General features: G+C 37.0%; 1 protein-coding gene across 7 annotated transcripts in view; it reads right to left on the reverse strand.

Moving 5' to 3' along the window:
• DENND4A (DENN domain containing 4A) overlaps window positions 1–14,933 on the reverse strand; it is a 144,237-nt gene that overhangs the window by 52,297 nt on the left and 77,007 nt on the right. For all 7 annotated transcript variants that reach the window (XM_054532805.2, XM_054532803.2, XM_024232687.2 and 4 more), the window contains 3 exons: window positions 11,355–11,573; window positions 9,818–9,963; window positions 350–483 (listed from right to left, as the gene is read on the reverse strand). In XM_054532805.2, the coding sequence (XP_054388780.1) occupies window positions 350–483; window positions 9,818–9,963; window positions 11,355–11,573 (499 nt within the window). The remainder of the gene's footprint in view (window positions 1–349; window positions 484–9,817; window positions 9,964–11,354; window positions 11,574–14,933) is intronic.

Here is a 14,933-nt window from a genome sequence, read left to right on the forward strand (position 1 = left end):
AAAGAGGAACTGAAAGTGAGGAAACCAGCTTTAATGAAAAAAAAAATCAAAATTCTAGTGCTGCATTTGACGTGGGGAGTCTAACTGAATGTAATCAACATTTACAAGGAGAGATACTTATGCAGACATCATTAGAGAGCTTCCCAAGTCTATATTATGCAAAATTATATATGTTTTCTTTTTATACCTCAAAGCTTAATAATGGATGTGGGATAAGCTTGCTTACCACCTAAAAATTAGGGATCTGTAAAGTTTGGATTTTTGAAAATACCACAGTCCTTAGAAAGCTACGTCACAGATGATGGATTGCTTCTCTCTTTCAATCTCAAACATTCTGCCTCTTGAATACCTGTACTGTAAAGGGGGTTCTTCACCATTGGGTAGGTGGGGGATCTCAGGTGGTGTTACAAAAACAGTGTGTTCACTTTTGAAAGATTCATCCAGTTCTATAAGTCGTACTTCACCGCTCTTGTCCATATCCACCTAAAGGAGTTTTAAAAACATATATTAAAAAAGCCACATTGGTTAGCCAAGTGTTTATATAAAGGGAAGTGGTTAAATAAACCATCTGCACAATGGATACTAAACAGCTATTAAAAAAGAAGAGTGAGCAAGTTCTCTACGAGTGCCAAAATAATTAAGTGAAAACAGTAAGGTGCAAACTGTAAATAGTATATTACCTTTTGAATAAGAAAAGGGGAAAATAACACACACACACACACACATATATATGTATATATATATATTTTTGAGACAGTCTTGCTCTATCGCCAGGATGGAGTGCAGTGGCATGATCTCAGCTCACTGCAACCTCTGCCTCCCGGTTCAAGCGATTCTCCTGCCTCAGCCTCCCGAGTAGCTGGGACTACAGGCGCGTGCCACCATGCCCAGCTAATTTTTGTATTTTTAGTAGAGACGGGGTTTCACCATGTTGGCCAGGACGGTCTCGATCTCTTGACCTTGTGATCTGCCCGCCTTGGCCTCTCAAAGTGCTGGGATTATAGGTGTGAGCCACCGCACCCTGCCTTTCATTTCTGCTTATATTTACATAAAGAAATACTAGAAGGATACTAAGAAAAGTACCTATATGAGGAAGATGAAAGGAATAGGGTAGACAAGGATGGAATAGGACCTAGATGAATACATATCTTTTTATATTTGAATATACCTTTTTATATGCTAATGTTTTGCATTTGAATCATGAGACTGTAATCAAGAAATAATATTTTTTAAATCCACGTACATGTGTGTCTATGTGATAAGAATAGTGAATTCTATATATTTTTAAAATTTATACTAAATATAACAAATTTCCCTAAGCTCTTTCAGCATATGTAGACGTACATTTGAGTTAAACTCTAGTCACATCAATATCAAAAGCACTTTAGCAGTACTATTTCCACTAGGTTCTCGATGGCAAGGTAATATCCTGAAAAAATGAAAACTTCATAGAACATAAACTGCCCCATAAGAGCTCATAAACTAAAGAGAATAATATTGATATTAATAAAAAAGGATGTTACACATATGACAAAATACATTTCACAGAACTTTATTAGGTTAGAAATATCATATACCATGTGGATTAAGTGGAAGAGCAAGAATTATTAAGTAGTTAAACCTTTAAGATAAGGACTTAGGGCAGAGTATACCAAAAAAGAACAGAGGTGAGTTTTAAAAATTTTCTAACACTTAAAGGAACCAATACATTCAAAAATCTTCTTATGTAAATTATTGATTATAATTTCACAGCATTATATGCTATATTCTCTTGGATTAAATAATGTTTTTAACGGTATATCCATACAGTGAACTAGACAAAAATTAGGACATGATTCAGAATTATAATAATGAGAAAAATATTCACAAAATAACAATAAATGAGAAAAGAATCAGACTACTAAATCGTATATATATTATTATTATTTTTTTTTTTTTGAGACAGAGTCTTGCTCTGTCACCTAGGCTGGAGTGCAGTGGTGCAATTTTGGCTCACCAGAACCACCGCCTCCCAGGTTCAAGCAATTCTCATGCCAAAGCCTCCCAAGTAGCTGGGACTACAGGTGCGTGCCACCACACCCACTAATTTTTACATTTTTAACAGTGACAGGGTTTTACCATGTTGGCCAGGCTGGTCAGGAACTCCTGACCTTAGGTGATCTGCCTGCCTTGGCCTCCCAAAGTGCTGGGATTACAGGCATGAGCCACAGCACCCAGCCTATATATTATGATTCTTAATGTTTTTTTTGAGACAGGGTCTTGCTCTGTTGCCCAGGCTAAAATGCCATGGTGTGATCACAGCTCCCTGCAACCTCAAACTCCTAGGCTCAAGTGATCCTCCTGCCTTAGTCTCTCAAGTAGCTGGGACTACAGGCACATGCCACCACACCCAGCTAAGTTTTCTCTCTTTTTTTTTGAGTAGAGATGGGGTCTTGCTATGCTGCCCAGACTCATCTGGAACTCCTGGCCTCAAAGCAAACCTTCTGCCTCAGCCTCCCAAAAATGTTGAGATTACAGGAATGAGCCACCATGCTCAGCAAATGTTTATTTATTTAATAGTTCTCACTCTTTTTTTAGAGCTTCTCCCTCTCCATATTGGTGCCTACTTTCCATTCTCCAGCCATATTGTTCTCATAAAAAAGTGTGGGGTCCAGGACAACTGCTCTAGTTTTTGGTAAAGTCTATACAAATACTAAAATTTTGCACTGTAGACTCAATAGCTTGGTAAAAGATACTTCCTTTTACTTATATACCAATAAAATCTCATTTTAACATTGTAAAAATAGCCATGCAATAAATCCTACATTTATCAGTTGGACATCTCTGTCTTTTGGAAAGCATGGTGACATCTGTCTCTATCGAGAGAAAAAGAAATCCAACACCCACAGCAGGATAAAATTAAAATAATTTTCATATTCTCTTCATATTTTCCCACAAGACATTAATATGCTCAGAAAACACTGGAAAGGGATTCTTGGGAAACCAAGAAAAAAATCTTACCAGACTATTTGTTACACAAAACTGCCTTTAGTTAAGCACCATCCCACAGGAACAGATTGTAAGGATTTAAAATATAATCATATGAAGAACAAGAACACATGGTTCTTAAATTAGTCATAAATGAAACTCACATAATTCTCATACATTGTTTTTCTTATTTCTATTCAGTATTACCCACTCCAGCTTTTTAAAGTCGGTCAAGTGCTTTGTTTGGATATGCTAAGATTAAAAGAGTTAATATACCACGTGAGAATAAGTGAATAATAGTACCACACATCTAATTTTTGTTCAATAGTAGTCATGAACCATATGAGACAGTTAATGTATATTTAATGTTATTTATTTTCTATAGCTAAACTGCCAGAGGTAAGAGGATTTGTTCACTTAAAAACTTAAGCTCAAAGTTACTCAACTAAGGAATAACCTTCACAAAAATTATTCTTTTTAAAGTGTTACTGATATTCAGAAAACATATGCAGATGAATAATAAGCACTGATTTTTTGTGAGTCACTTACTGTGGTATCAAAACATGAAAGGTAGTAGCAGCATTGTATAATTATTTACATTTCAGAGAGTTCTGGTTAATAACCACACCAGGGATACAATTAACTTCTGCTCTAACTACATATGAACTTTATTAAGATATATTTTGAGCCAGGCACGGTGGCTCATGGCTGTAATCCCAGCACTTTGGGAGGCCAAGAAGGGCGGATCACCTGAGGTCGGGAGTTTGAGACCAGCCTGACCAACATGGAGAAACTAAAAATACAAAATTAGCCAGGTATGGTGGCACATGCCTGTAATCCCAGCTACTCGGGAAGCTAAGGCAGGAGAATTGCTTGAACCCAGGAGACGGAGGTTGCGGTGAGCCAAGATCATGCCATTGCACTCCAGCCTGGGCAACAGGAGCAAAAACTCCATCTCAAAAAAAAAAAATATATATATATACACACACACATATACACACATATATATATACACACACATATATATACACATATATACACATATATATACACACATATATATACGCACATACAGATATATATACACACATATACAGATATATATACACACATATATACACATATATATACACATATATATATTTTGAATCTCGTGACACTTTATTTTCTCTAATAAGAGTCTCTTGAATTACAATAAAGCAAATACAAGTAATTATGTTTTAACGCATTAATTTTAGGTTTTGATTTTGAGTAGTCATTAAAATCTTTAAGTATAATGTTAATTCATATATATAAGTGATCTTTTGTTGGATCTAGACTTTGAATAGATAAATAACATTTTAGGAAAATAGTCTACCTAGAAACAATGATTATACATTTAATAGAATTTTCTTTTTCGAGACTTCTCAGAACTCATAATCTTTAAGCAATGATTCCAGTCACCTTCTGCATGGACTATCATCACATAAACAACAGGTGGCCTACAGAAAATCCTAGACAACATAATGTATTAACTATGAGTACTAAGATATGCTCCTTAGGACGTAATACCCTAGTCAGCAAAATTACAAATCTTGTATATCTTAGATATTAATATTTCTTTAAATCATGTGACTTAGCTAGGAATCCTGAGTTCTTAGCTAAAACAGAAATTTGTGAATGGGATACATAAAATAGGCCAAAAATAAAAGGGAACAATATAAGACTTCTCTCTTCTCACTGTTACCTGGATTCTGACAACCAATTCAGTGTTCTCATGTGGATTAATACGTTTATTGGCTAAAGCATGCTATTGGCAAAACCTTGGTTACCAATTTGGTCCCTTATGATTCAGTAAGGTTCGCACAAGGAACAGTTACACAAATGTATGCCACTGTTCGTAATGGAAGCTCAGTGAGAACATATATACAACCAATGGAAGCCCAGCACCTGTGAGAAAATCATTCAAAGTTGGTAATGCCAGACAGAAACATCATCTTTATATGATTGTTCCTATAAAAAAGAATGTAGAGGAATTATTTTTTAAAGCACACCTTTCTATTTATTGCCAATATTTAATTTTATAAGTACTGATATGGTTTGGATATTTGTCTATTCCAAATCTTATGTTGAAATGTAATCCCCAATGTTGGAGGTGGGGCCTGGTGGGAGGTGTTTGGGTCATGGGACAAATCCCTCATAGCTTGGTTCTGTCTTTGTGGTAGTGAGTGAGTTCTCTCGAGATCTGTTTTATTTAACCATATGGCACTTTCTACCACTCTCTCTTGTTCCAGCTCTGGCCATGTGACATGTTGGCTCCCTAGTGGCTCCCTGTGGCTTTCTGCCATAACTGTAGGTTTCTTGAGGCCTTACCAGAAGCAGATGCCAGCACCTCGCTTTCTATAAAGCCAGTAGAACTAGGGGCAAATTAAACCTCTTTTCTTATAAGTTCTCCAGACGCAGGTATTTCTTTATGGCAACACAAGAATGGCCTAACAGAAGTGCCAAATAAGGCAAACACAAAATTTTGATTAAAATATTGAAAAACAAGTTCTTGGTATAACACTCAAATGAAGACAAAACTGTCAAGGAGCTATGACATTATCTCTTCAAAATAAACAGGTTTTCACCACAAGCAGTGGCCACTCCTATAAACCCAGCACTTCGGAAGACTACTACAAGAGGATCACTTAAGTCCAGGAGTTCAAGACCAACCTGGGCAACACAGGGAAACCCTGTCTCAACCAAAAACTAGCCAGGCATGATGGCATACGCCTGTGGTCCCAGCTACTCAGGAGACTGAGGCGGGAAATCACTTGGGCCCAGGAGATCGAGTCTGCAGTAAGCTGAGATCGTGCCACAGCACTCCAGCCTGGGTGACAGAGGCCCTGTCTCAAAAATAGAAAATAATAAAGAAAAAAAAACAGGTTTTCAAAGCTTTATAGACCAGAACTCAACATACAAAATGCAGGGTTCCACAAGTCTGTTTGTAAGTAGGTTATTCAAAATGTAGAAAATAAATCTTCCCCCAAAACAATGTACTTTCTGGGGTGATGAAAATATTTGGAAGTCATGGTTACACGGAAATATATATCTGTCAAAACTCATTAAACTTTGTACATCAATGGTGTATCTACTGTTTGTATATCTCAATAAATCTGATTTTTTAAAATGTCTTAAAAAGTGGTTAGCATATCATTCCACACATACAAAATTAATACTTCGTTGTTGTTGGTTTTTGTTTAGAGACAGGGTCTCACTATGTTGCCCACGCTAGACTCCAACTCCTGGGCTCCCCGCTCAGACTCTTGAGTAGCTAGTAGTAATTGCTCTTGGGATTAAAGGTGCACACCACCATGCCGGACTTATAAAAATTTAACACACATTTATAGCAAAACACTGCTACCATGTGAAGTATGGCTAATCACCATTTATAAGAGTGTTTGTATAGGAAAATGAATTGAGAATTTTAAGCAGGTAATGGCATGTATCCATCTTTTCCCTATTCCAAAGCATTTTCAAGAAAGAACTAGGGATGATATTTCTGGATACTTTCATTTGTTAATTCCCTAACAGCACCAGAAATAGTATTTCTCTGTATCAATCATCCCTCAAGTGTTCTAAATTGAAGGAAAAGGTAGATGTCTACAAGGCTCTGAATGTGTTCCTGCTGTTCATATGTACAAATAATTCAAAAATTAAACATTTCTGTTATGAAATGATAAACCAAATGAACCATTAATCTATAAACATGAATAAAACCCAGTTAAAGGCAAAAATAGTCATAATATTTTCTACTTTTTAGTTTATACAACACTACTCTGAACACTATGAGATAGGCAGCTATAATTACCTCTCCTCAAAACATTTTAAAAACATATATAAGAAAACAACATATAAAGACTAAATGACAAAAGTCACAAGTATAATAGTCAAGATTAAAGTACTTCTGATTCCCAATGTAGTATGTTTTTCCTATTACACTATTTTCCTATTCATAGTGAGAATCACTTCTCATTTTTATAAGACACATTTGGTACTTATTTAACAATCAGTAAGGCCAATTTCATGTTAAACTAAGAACTGAACCAATTTCTGAATATCAAGGGATGAGTTGTATTTTGGCTGTTGTGTTAAAAAAAAAAAAAACCCACTGATTTTCTTTCACAGTCACATAAATTTGAAAGTGATGGACTTCTTTAAATAATCTTAACGTTACAAATTGTTGTGATCATATATAATAAAGCTTTTATTTCTTCCTTTTTTCTATTATCATGGCCATAAGATCATGGATATTATATACCTATTTAAATACAAATTTACAGGAAAGTTTTAGTATAAGTAACTTCTTCCCTTAATCTTTGAGAGTAAGCTGCTGAGCTAATGACCCATCATCAGTCCTGAATACTTTTATACTTCCTACAAAGACATTCTCCTACAGAAATACAATCAACTGGGAATTAACGCTGATACATTATTACTGGAAATCAGCACACTAATACATTACTACTATGTAATCCTCAAACCACATTCAAGTTTTGTCGATTAACCTAATAATGTTATGCCAAAAGGATCTAGTTAACTAAGCACTGCATTTGGTTGTCAAGTCTTCTTACTTCACTTTAGACAAGTTTCTTCTCCATTTTTACTTTATTTTCTTAACCTTAATACTTTGTAGATTACAGAATAGGTATTTTGTAGAATATCATTTAATATGTGTTTGGTATTTCCTTGAGATCATATAGGTCATACATTTTTGCAGGAATATTACAGAATTGATGTTGCATTCTCATTGTAACCTATTAGGGGAACACACTGTTGACTTGACCCGTTACAGATGATGTTCATTTTGATAACTTGATTAAAATGGTATTTGCCAGGCTTTTCCACTATAACATTACTCTTTTCCCTTTTGTCATTAATATGCATTTTGTGGGAAGGTCCTTAATAACTATGTAAGATCCTGCTTCTCATCAGATGACTTTCAGTTGATTGATATCCGTGTACACTCATGGTTTCTTATTTTACTCAATGGGCTAATCTGTTACTAACATTTGATGCTCAAATTGTCCTAGATTTGCCTGTGGAAATCTCTTCAAATTGACTTCTGTGTGTGTATTTTGTTTTAACATGTCTCCATCATTCTTAGAACAATTCTTGGTTTTCTAGCACAAGATACTTTAGGGCTTATCGCCCAATAATGTCCTTGCCCTAAACCTGGGGCTGGCCATTTCTCTGAGTCCTGATTCTTTTAGTGGAGAATGGTATTTAGAAGTCAAAATCTATACATTAGGTGTGCTCATTGCTTTTGGGGTGTAGCTGCATCCAGGTCCTCTCAATGTACAGAGGTAGGGAATATATGTGTATATACACACAGACACATATACTTACATCTACATTTATTTCTGTATCTATCATTGAAAACCAATGATACTACACCAAATCTCCAATTCTATTCCAACATTATGGAGTTCAGTTTAGTTTTCTTCACTTCTGTATTTGTAAATCTCTTCTCTCAATAAGAAACTTTATTATCTTTGGCCGGGTGCGGTGGCTCACGCCTGTAATCCCAGCACTTTGGGAGGCCGAGGCGGGCGGATCATGAGGTCAGGAGATCGAGACCATCTTGGCTAACACGGTGAAACCTGTCTCTACTAAAAAAATACAAAAAAATAGCCGGGTGTGGTGGCAGGTGCCTGTAGTCCCAGCTACTCGGGAGGCTGAGGCAGAAGAATGGTGTGAACCCAGGAGGCGGAGCTTGCAGTGAGCCAGGATCACGCCACTGCACTCCAGCCTGGGTGACAGAGCGAGACTCCGTCTCAAAAAAAAAAAAAAAAAAAAAGAAACTTTATTATCTTTAATATACTTATTTGATCAATCTCCCCCATATGTAACATTCTCCCATCTTCACCACCACCCCTCTCGCACACAGATGACTTCTTCACCTTAATGTGGTTTTGACAACCCCCTCCAGACCAAATCCTGCCGCACCATGCTGGCACCTCTCTCATCTAGATGAAACTCTAACATCTCATTTGCTTCCCTTGCTATCCCCATGAGGATACTCTCCTCACCCTGCTCAGACTCTGACACTGCATGTTGTGCTCACTGCTGTATGAGTGCTCTTCTCATCCTGTTTAGGTTCTGACACCCTGTAGCAGTCTGCCCCTGAACATGGACACCCTCTTTAAACTGTCTGTCCTCTGATTCTCCATGTTAGACCATGCCTCTCCAGGAATACTCTCCTTACCTGGCTTGGGCTCTGATATTCCAGCTAGGCTGTTCCTCTCTCTCCACCCTATTTAGGTTTTGAAACCCCTCTCTGGACTACCATCCTACTACCTCCTCTCTCTCCAGCATGAATACCTGCCTTGCTCTGTCCTACCTAACGATATTAGGACTGAAGGGAAAGGTTTCATACATAAATTTAAAATTACAGAACTAATTAATTTAAGCTACGAACTCATTCGCAGTTGTAGAAATATTCAGGTAAAACATTTATTATACTTTTATACCTACTTTCAGCATGTGATAACCCATATCAGACAAAAAGGAGAGGTGAAAATTACAGACGTTCAAGTTGGAGGTGCACAGGCTGGCAAAAAATTCCCGGTTTTGTAAGTGGACAGGGAGGGTTAGGGACCTGATTGCTAAAATAAAACTTATGATTTAGTAAAATTCTACAAGGTAATTGTAAGAGGTGCATTCTATAATTTCTAGCAGGCTACCAAAACTTTCATTATAAGTGGTCAATGATGAAAATGAAATTAATTTCAATTTCATTAAAAGCTATAAATAGAAACTATAACTCATAACATTTATAACAGTCACACAAAATAAGTTAGGGCACTGTAGATGTACCATTACTTACTTTATCTACACAATCATCAAAAAATGCCAGGCTTGCATCTTTGTCACTGACAAAAGAACATTCTTCAATGAAGCGAATAAACATTTGTGTTTTGGTCATCATGTTATAGAATTTTTGATGTGACCGGTCCCGGCTTCTTAAGAAAGCTGTTCAACATAAATATACAATGTCAGAATACATAATATCATTCATAGATTCACAGAATATTTGCACTAGAAAGAATCTGAACCACCATGTCATCTATACCTCCCACACCACTACCATTTCAAACGTGCCCTGAGAGGGAAAATGACCTGACAAAGAAATAGGAGAATAGTAATAAAGGAACATAAACCCAGATCTCTCAAATCTTCATCCAGAACTGTCTCCACTGTTCTCTCACCATCTTGAAGATTATAAACTAGTATATTTGAAAATTGCTCTCTTTTCCCCTAAAAGCTTTGCATATTATGTGCACATACTTGCTCTCACACTCTCTCCACATAAATATATATATCATATATATATAAATGGCTTTCTCAAAGCAGCAGTAACATTCCCCCGTATTCATTCACGTTTGTGTCTTACTTATTGAAAACAGAGAAGAGGTTTATTTCCTGATTCCCCTTACTAATTACGCTCAGTTACACCAGTTACACTGCACTTGGGCCTTCTTTCAGGCCCAGGAATTCAAGCTCTTTCCAGTCTCAGGGACTGTGTAAACTGTTCTCTCTGCCTAAAACACTCTCCTACTTTACCTTTGTCTGGCTAATTTCTACTCCTCTTTCAGATCATGGATCAGATGTTACTTCTTCAGAAAAGCCTTCCGTGATATGAGGTTGTGAACTGAAGTTGTTCACTCATTATTTCCAATTGCCTGTCCTCTTGACTATAAGCTCTCTGAGAGAAATAACCATGTCTCTCATCTTTTACTTTTTTTTTTAGCCATGTCTCTTTTGCATACCACTATATATCCAATGCCTAGCATTCGGAGGTACTCAATATATATTTATTAAATGGATTTCTCTTTCAAATGTTAAATACTACAAAAGAAAGTAAATATGTATTATAAAACCGGTTGCACTCCAGAACTTCCCAACTTTTTTTACTTCATGGCACAGATAGGAAATATTTGTAAATATTTGTAAAGTACATAGTATTTGAAAATATTTGTAAAGTATACTGAAATAAAACAAATGAGGTTATTCAAGCCTGGAGGCGACCATTCCAGGGGTTCCTCTGTATCCCCAACACTGCCTGCTGCTCTGAAAGCTGAAAGTATCAGTATCTCAACATACATGTGACACAAAAGTGTAGTTGGTATATGGTTGGGAGGCTCTATACTTTTCTTCTGCATATCTGCTAATGGGATTATATCTAATATGCCTGAAAAATAACTAGTCCTATGGAAATGGGTAACCAACAAAGCTGGTATTCACATTCTCCTCAAAATAGGTATGTATTCTCATAAATATGAGCTATTAATACAGACAGCAAATGAATCATCACAAAGTTAAGCTCAATAACCTGAAAGCTTTAAAACTATGCAGTCACTCACCTTGTAGGGCAAAGAGAGAGGCTGCATCTGTGGCGGTCTCAGATGGGGCTTGTGTTATTGGCCTTAAGTATGATCTGTAACCTTTTAAAATAGAGGCCATGAAAAACAAAAATGCCTCTTGGATTTCCAAATCTATCATGTGCAACCTCTTTCCAGAATTAAAATCATAGTCATTCATTGCTAAATCCATGAGTCCATCATCTCTCGGTCTCTGCTGCACTGTGAAGACATACAGTGTTAGTGTTTTCTCCAAACTCACAAAACACTCATGATGGTACCAATATAATTTTGTTGTATTTTCAAAAGGACCCAAGCTACCTCAACTCTTTGTTTACATAACTTAATCACATGTAAACCTTAGCAAAGCTTGCCATAGCATTTTGTAGGCTCTGTTGAGTAAATTTTATCCAAATTAAACACAAGCTACCCGTTTATCTCACTACCACCAGGAAAAAAAAGTCCAGGCCGGTCATGGTAGCTCATGCGTGTAATCCTAGACCAAGGCAGGAGGATCACTTGAGGCTAGGAGTTCAAGACTAGCCTGAGCAACATAGAGAGATTCTGTCTCTACAAATTTTTTTTAAGTTCATGTTCTAAAATAACTATATATAAGTTAATAATGATTATAACCGAGAAAGCAACAGAATATCAGAAAGCTGTTCAGCATAAATATATGTCAGAATATATATCATTCATAGGCTCACCAAGTATTGACATTGTTCAGAAAGAATCTGAACAACCATGTCATCTATACCTCCCACACCACTACCATTTTGCATATGCCCTGAGAGGGGAAATGACCTGACAAAGAAATAAGGAGAATAATAAAAAAGGAACATAAACCCAGATCTCTCAAATCTTCATACAGAATTGTCTCCATTGTTCTCTCACCATCAAGTGATTACGGTGAGATTATACATGAACTAGTACATTTGAAAATATGAAAATATTTCAAAAATTGCTCCCCATTCCCTCAAAAGTTTTGCATGTTTTTTTTTCCTTTTTTTTTTTTTTTTTTTTTGGTTTTTTGAGACAGAGTCTTGGTCTGTCACCCAGGCTGGAGTACAGTGGCACAATCTCAGCTCACTGCAGCCCCCACCTCCCCGGCTCCAGAGAGTCTCCTGCCTCAGCCTCCTGGGTAGCTGGGATTACAGGTGCCCATTACCACACCCAGCTAATTTTCATTTTTTTAGTAGAGACGGGGTTTCACCATGTTGGCGAGGCTAGTCTCGAACTCCTGACCTCAGGTGATCTGCCCGCCTAGGCCTCCCAAAGTGCTGGGATTATAGGCATGAGATACCATGCCCAGCCACTTTGCATGTTATGTGCACATACTTGCTCTCACACTCTTTCCATATGAATATATATAAAACATACATATTTTATATATTACATATATGTCTTTTTCAAAGTGGCAGTGACATTCCCTCTTGTATTCATTCATGTTTTTGTCTTACTTACTGAAAACAGACTTTTAAAAAAGGGAAAGAAGAACTATTGCATTTACCCTGTGCAAACTGCGTGCAGGGCAAATGCAACAGTTCTTCTTTCCTTTTTTTTTTTTTTTTTTTTAAATATAAGTACCTACAGGAAGAATACACAATAATTAAAATATAAAAAACAATTCTTCCTGGACAATTCAATGCTAAAGCCATTAGGTAGTAAACGTGTAATTTTATAGTAGAGAAGTCTAGTAGACACCACCTTAATCAAGTGATCAAAGTGAATATCTTCATCAATAATGGGACAAAGCAAAATAGTGTGCGATCTGAAATAAGGACGCAATGAGAGACACAGCATCATCACTTCATATTCCTGTCAAGGATGGTGACCTGGGCTGGGTGCAGTGGCTCACATCTGTAATCCTAGCACTTTAGGAGGCTGCAGTGGGAAGATCACTTGAGCCCAGAAGTTCAAGACCAGCTTGGCAATATAGTAAGACCCCATCTCTATAAAAAAATTTTTTTTTAAATTAGCTGGGTGTGGTAACGTGTGTCTGTAGTCCCAGCTTCTCAGGAGGCTGAGATGGGAGGATCACTTGAGCCTGGGAGCTTGTGGCTGCCATAAACCATGATCGCGCCACTGCACTCCAGCCTGGGTGACACAGTGAGACACGCTGTCTCAAAAAAAAAAAAAAGAAAATACATGAGTGGCCTGTATTTATTATGAGAATGCTCAGACAAACCCACACCATGGACAATTCTACAATGGTAAGTATAATCTTCAAAGGTGGCAGAGAATCTGAGGAACAGTTCAGGAGGAAAGGCAGATAAAGAGACTTGAAACTACATATGATACCTGATTTGGAATTGGATCCTTTTGTTATAAAGAACATTATTATGGTAACTGGCAAAACCTGAAGGTGGTCTGAGGATTAGGACAGCAGTAATGCTCAATGTTAATTTCCTGATTTTTATGGTTACATTGTAGTGATGTCAAAGAATGTACTGGGTAGGAAATACATTCTATTCAAATGTCATGAAGTATCTAATGTCAAAGGGTCAGGAAAAAAGTTTGTTATTACTTCAAAATTTTAAAATATAAGGAACAATTAATCATCTTTGAGAGTTTTTGGAGGAGTTCTTATTGTCAAAAAAAGTGAAAATACTGGAAGAACGTAAGGCATTGGAACCAGAAAGCCTAGAGTTTTATTTTATTTTATTTTTTTTGAGATGGAGTCTCGCTCTGTCTCCCAGGCTGGAGTGCAGTGGCACAAGCGTGGTTCACTGCAACCTTTGCCTCCCAGGTTCAAGCTATTCTCCAGCCTCAGCCTCCCAAGTAGCTGGGACAACAAGCGTGCACCACCACGTCCGGGTAATTTTTGTATTTTTAGTAGAGACGGGGTTTTACTATGTTGGCCAGGCTGGTCTCGAACTCCTGACCTCAGGTGATCCGCCTGCCTCGGCCTCCCAAAGTGCTGGGATTACAGGTGTGAGCCACTACACCCAGCCAAGAAAGCCTAGGTTTTAATCCCAGCTTCATCCTTGTTAACTGTATGATCTGTGAGAAGCTACCATACGCCTCCTTCAACCTCATTCTCATAGTTGTAACGTAAAAGAATGTATGTGAATGTGCTCTGAAGCTATAAAGCGTTATAGAGTCCTTAATTATCAGTATTATTTAAATGTTTCTAGTTTTAACCTTTGAGATTCTGCGTTTCACAAAAGTTGAATGGGCTATTTCATTGATTTTATATATATATATAAAATTAATATATATATATATAACATCTACCTATCTATCTATATATATATTTGTACTTTTTGTAGAGACAAGGTTTCAGCATGTTGCCCAGGATGGTCTCAAACTGCTGGACTCAAGCGATCTGCCAGCCTCAGCCTCCCAAAGTGCTGGGATTACAGGCCTGAGCCACCCTGCCCAGCCAATGTTAATAATATTTAAATATTGCTACAACAGCTGTTGGGCTCCTTAGCTATTCAAAAGAAGTGCAAACACTTTTAGAAAGCAATCAACTAGGTAACAAATGATATTACATGCATGATTTATTTGTTCCATAAGGCAAAATTTTGTTATGTTTTATGTAATTTGTTTAATATCCCAATACTTATGAGCTACTTC

Source organism: Pongo abelii, chromosome 16 (genome assembly GCF_028885655.2).
Source record: "Pongo abelii isolate AG06213 chromosome 16, NHGRI_mPonAbe1-v2.0_pri, whole genome shotgun sequence".
In the NCBI taxonomy this organism is placed as follows: Eukaryota; Metazoa; Chordata; class Mammalia; order Primates; family Hominidae; genus Pongo; species Pongo abelii.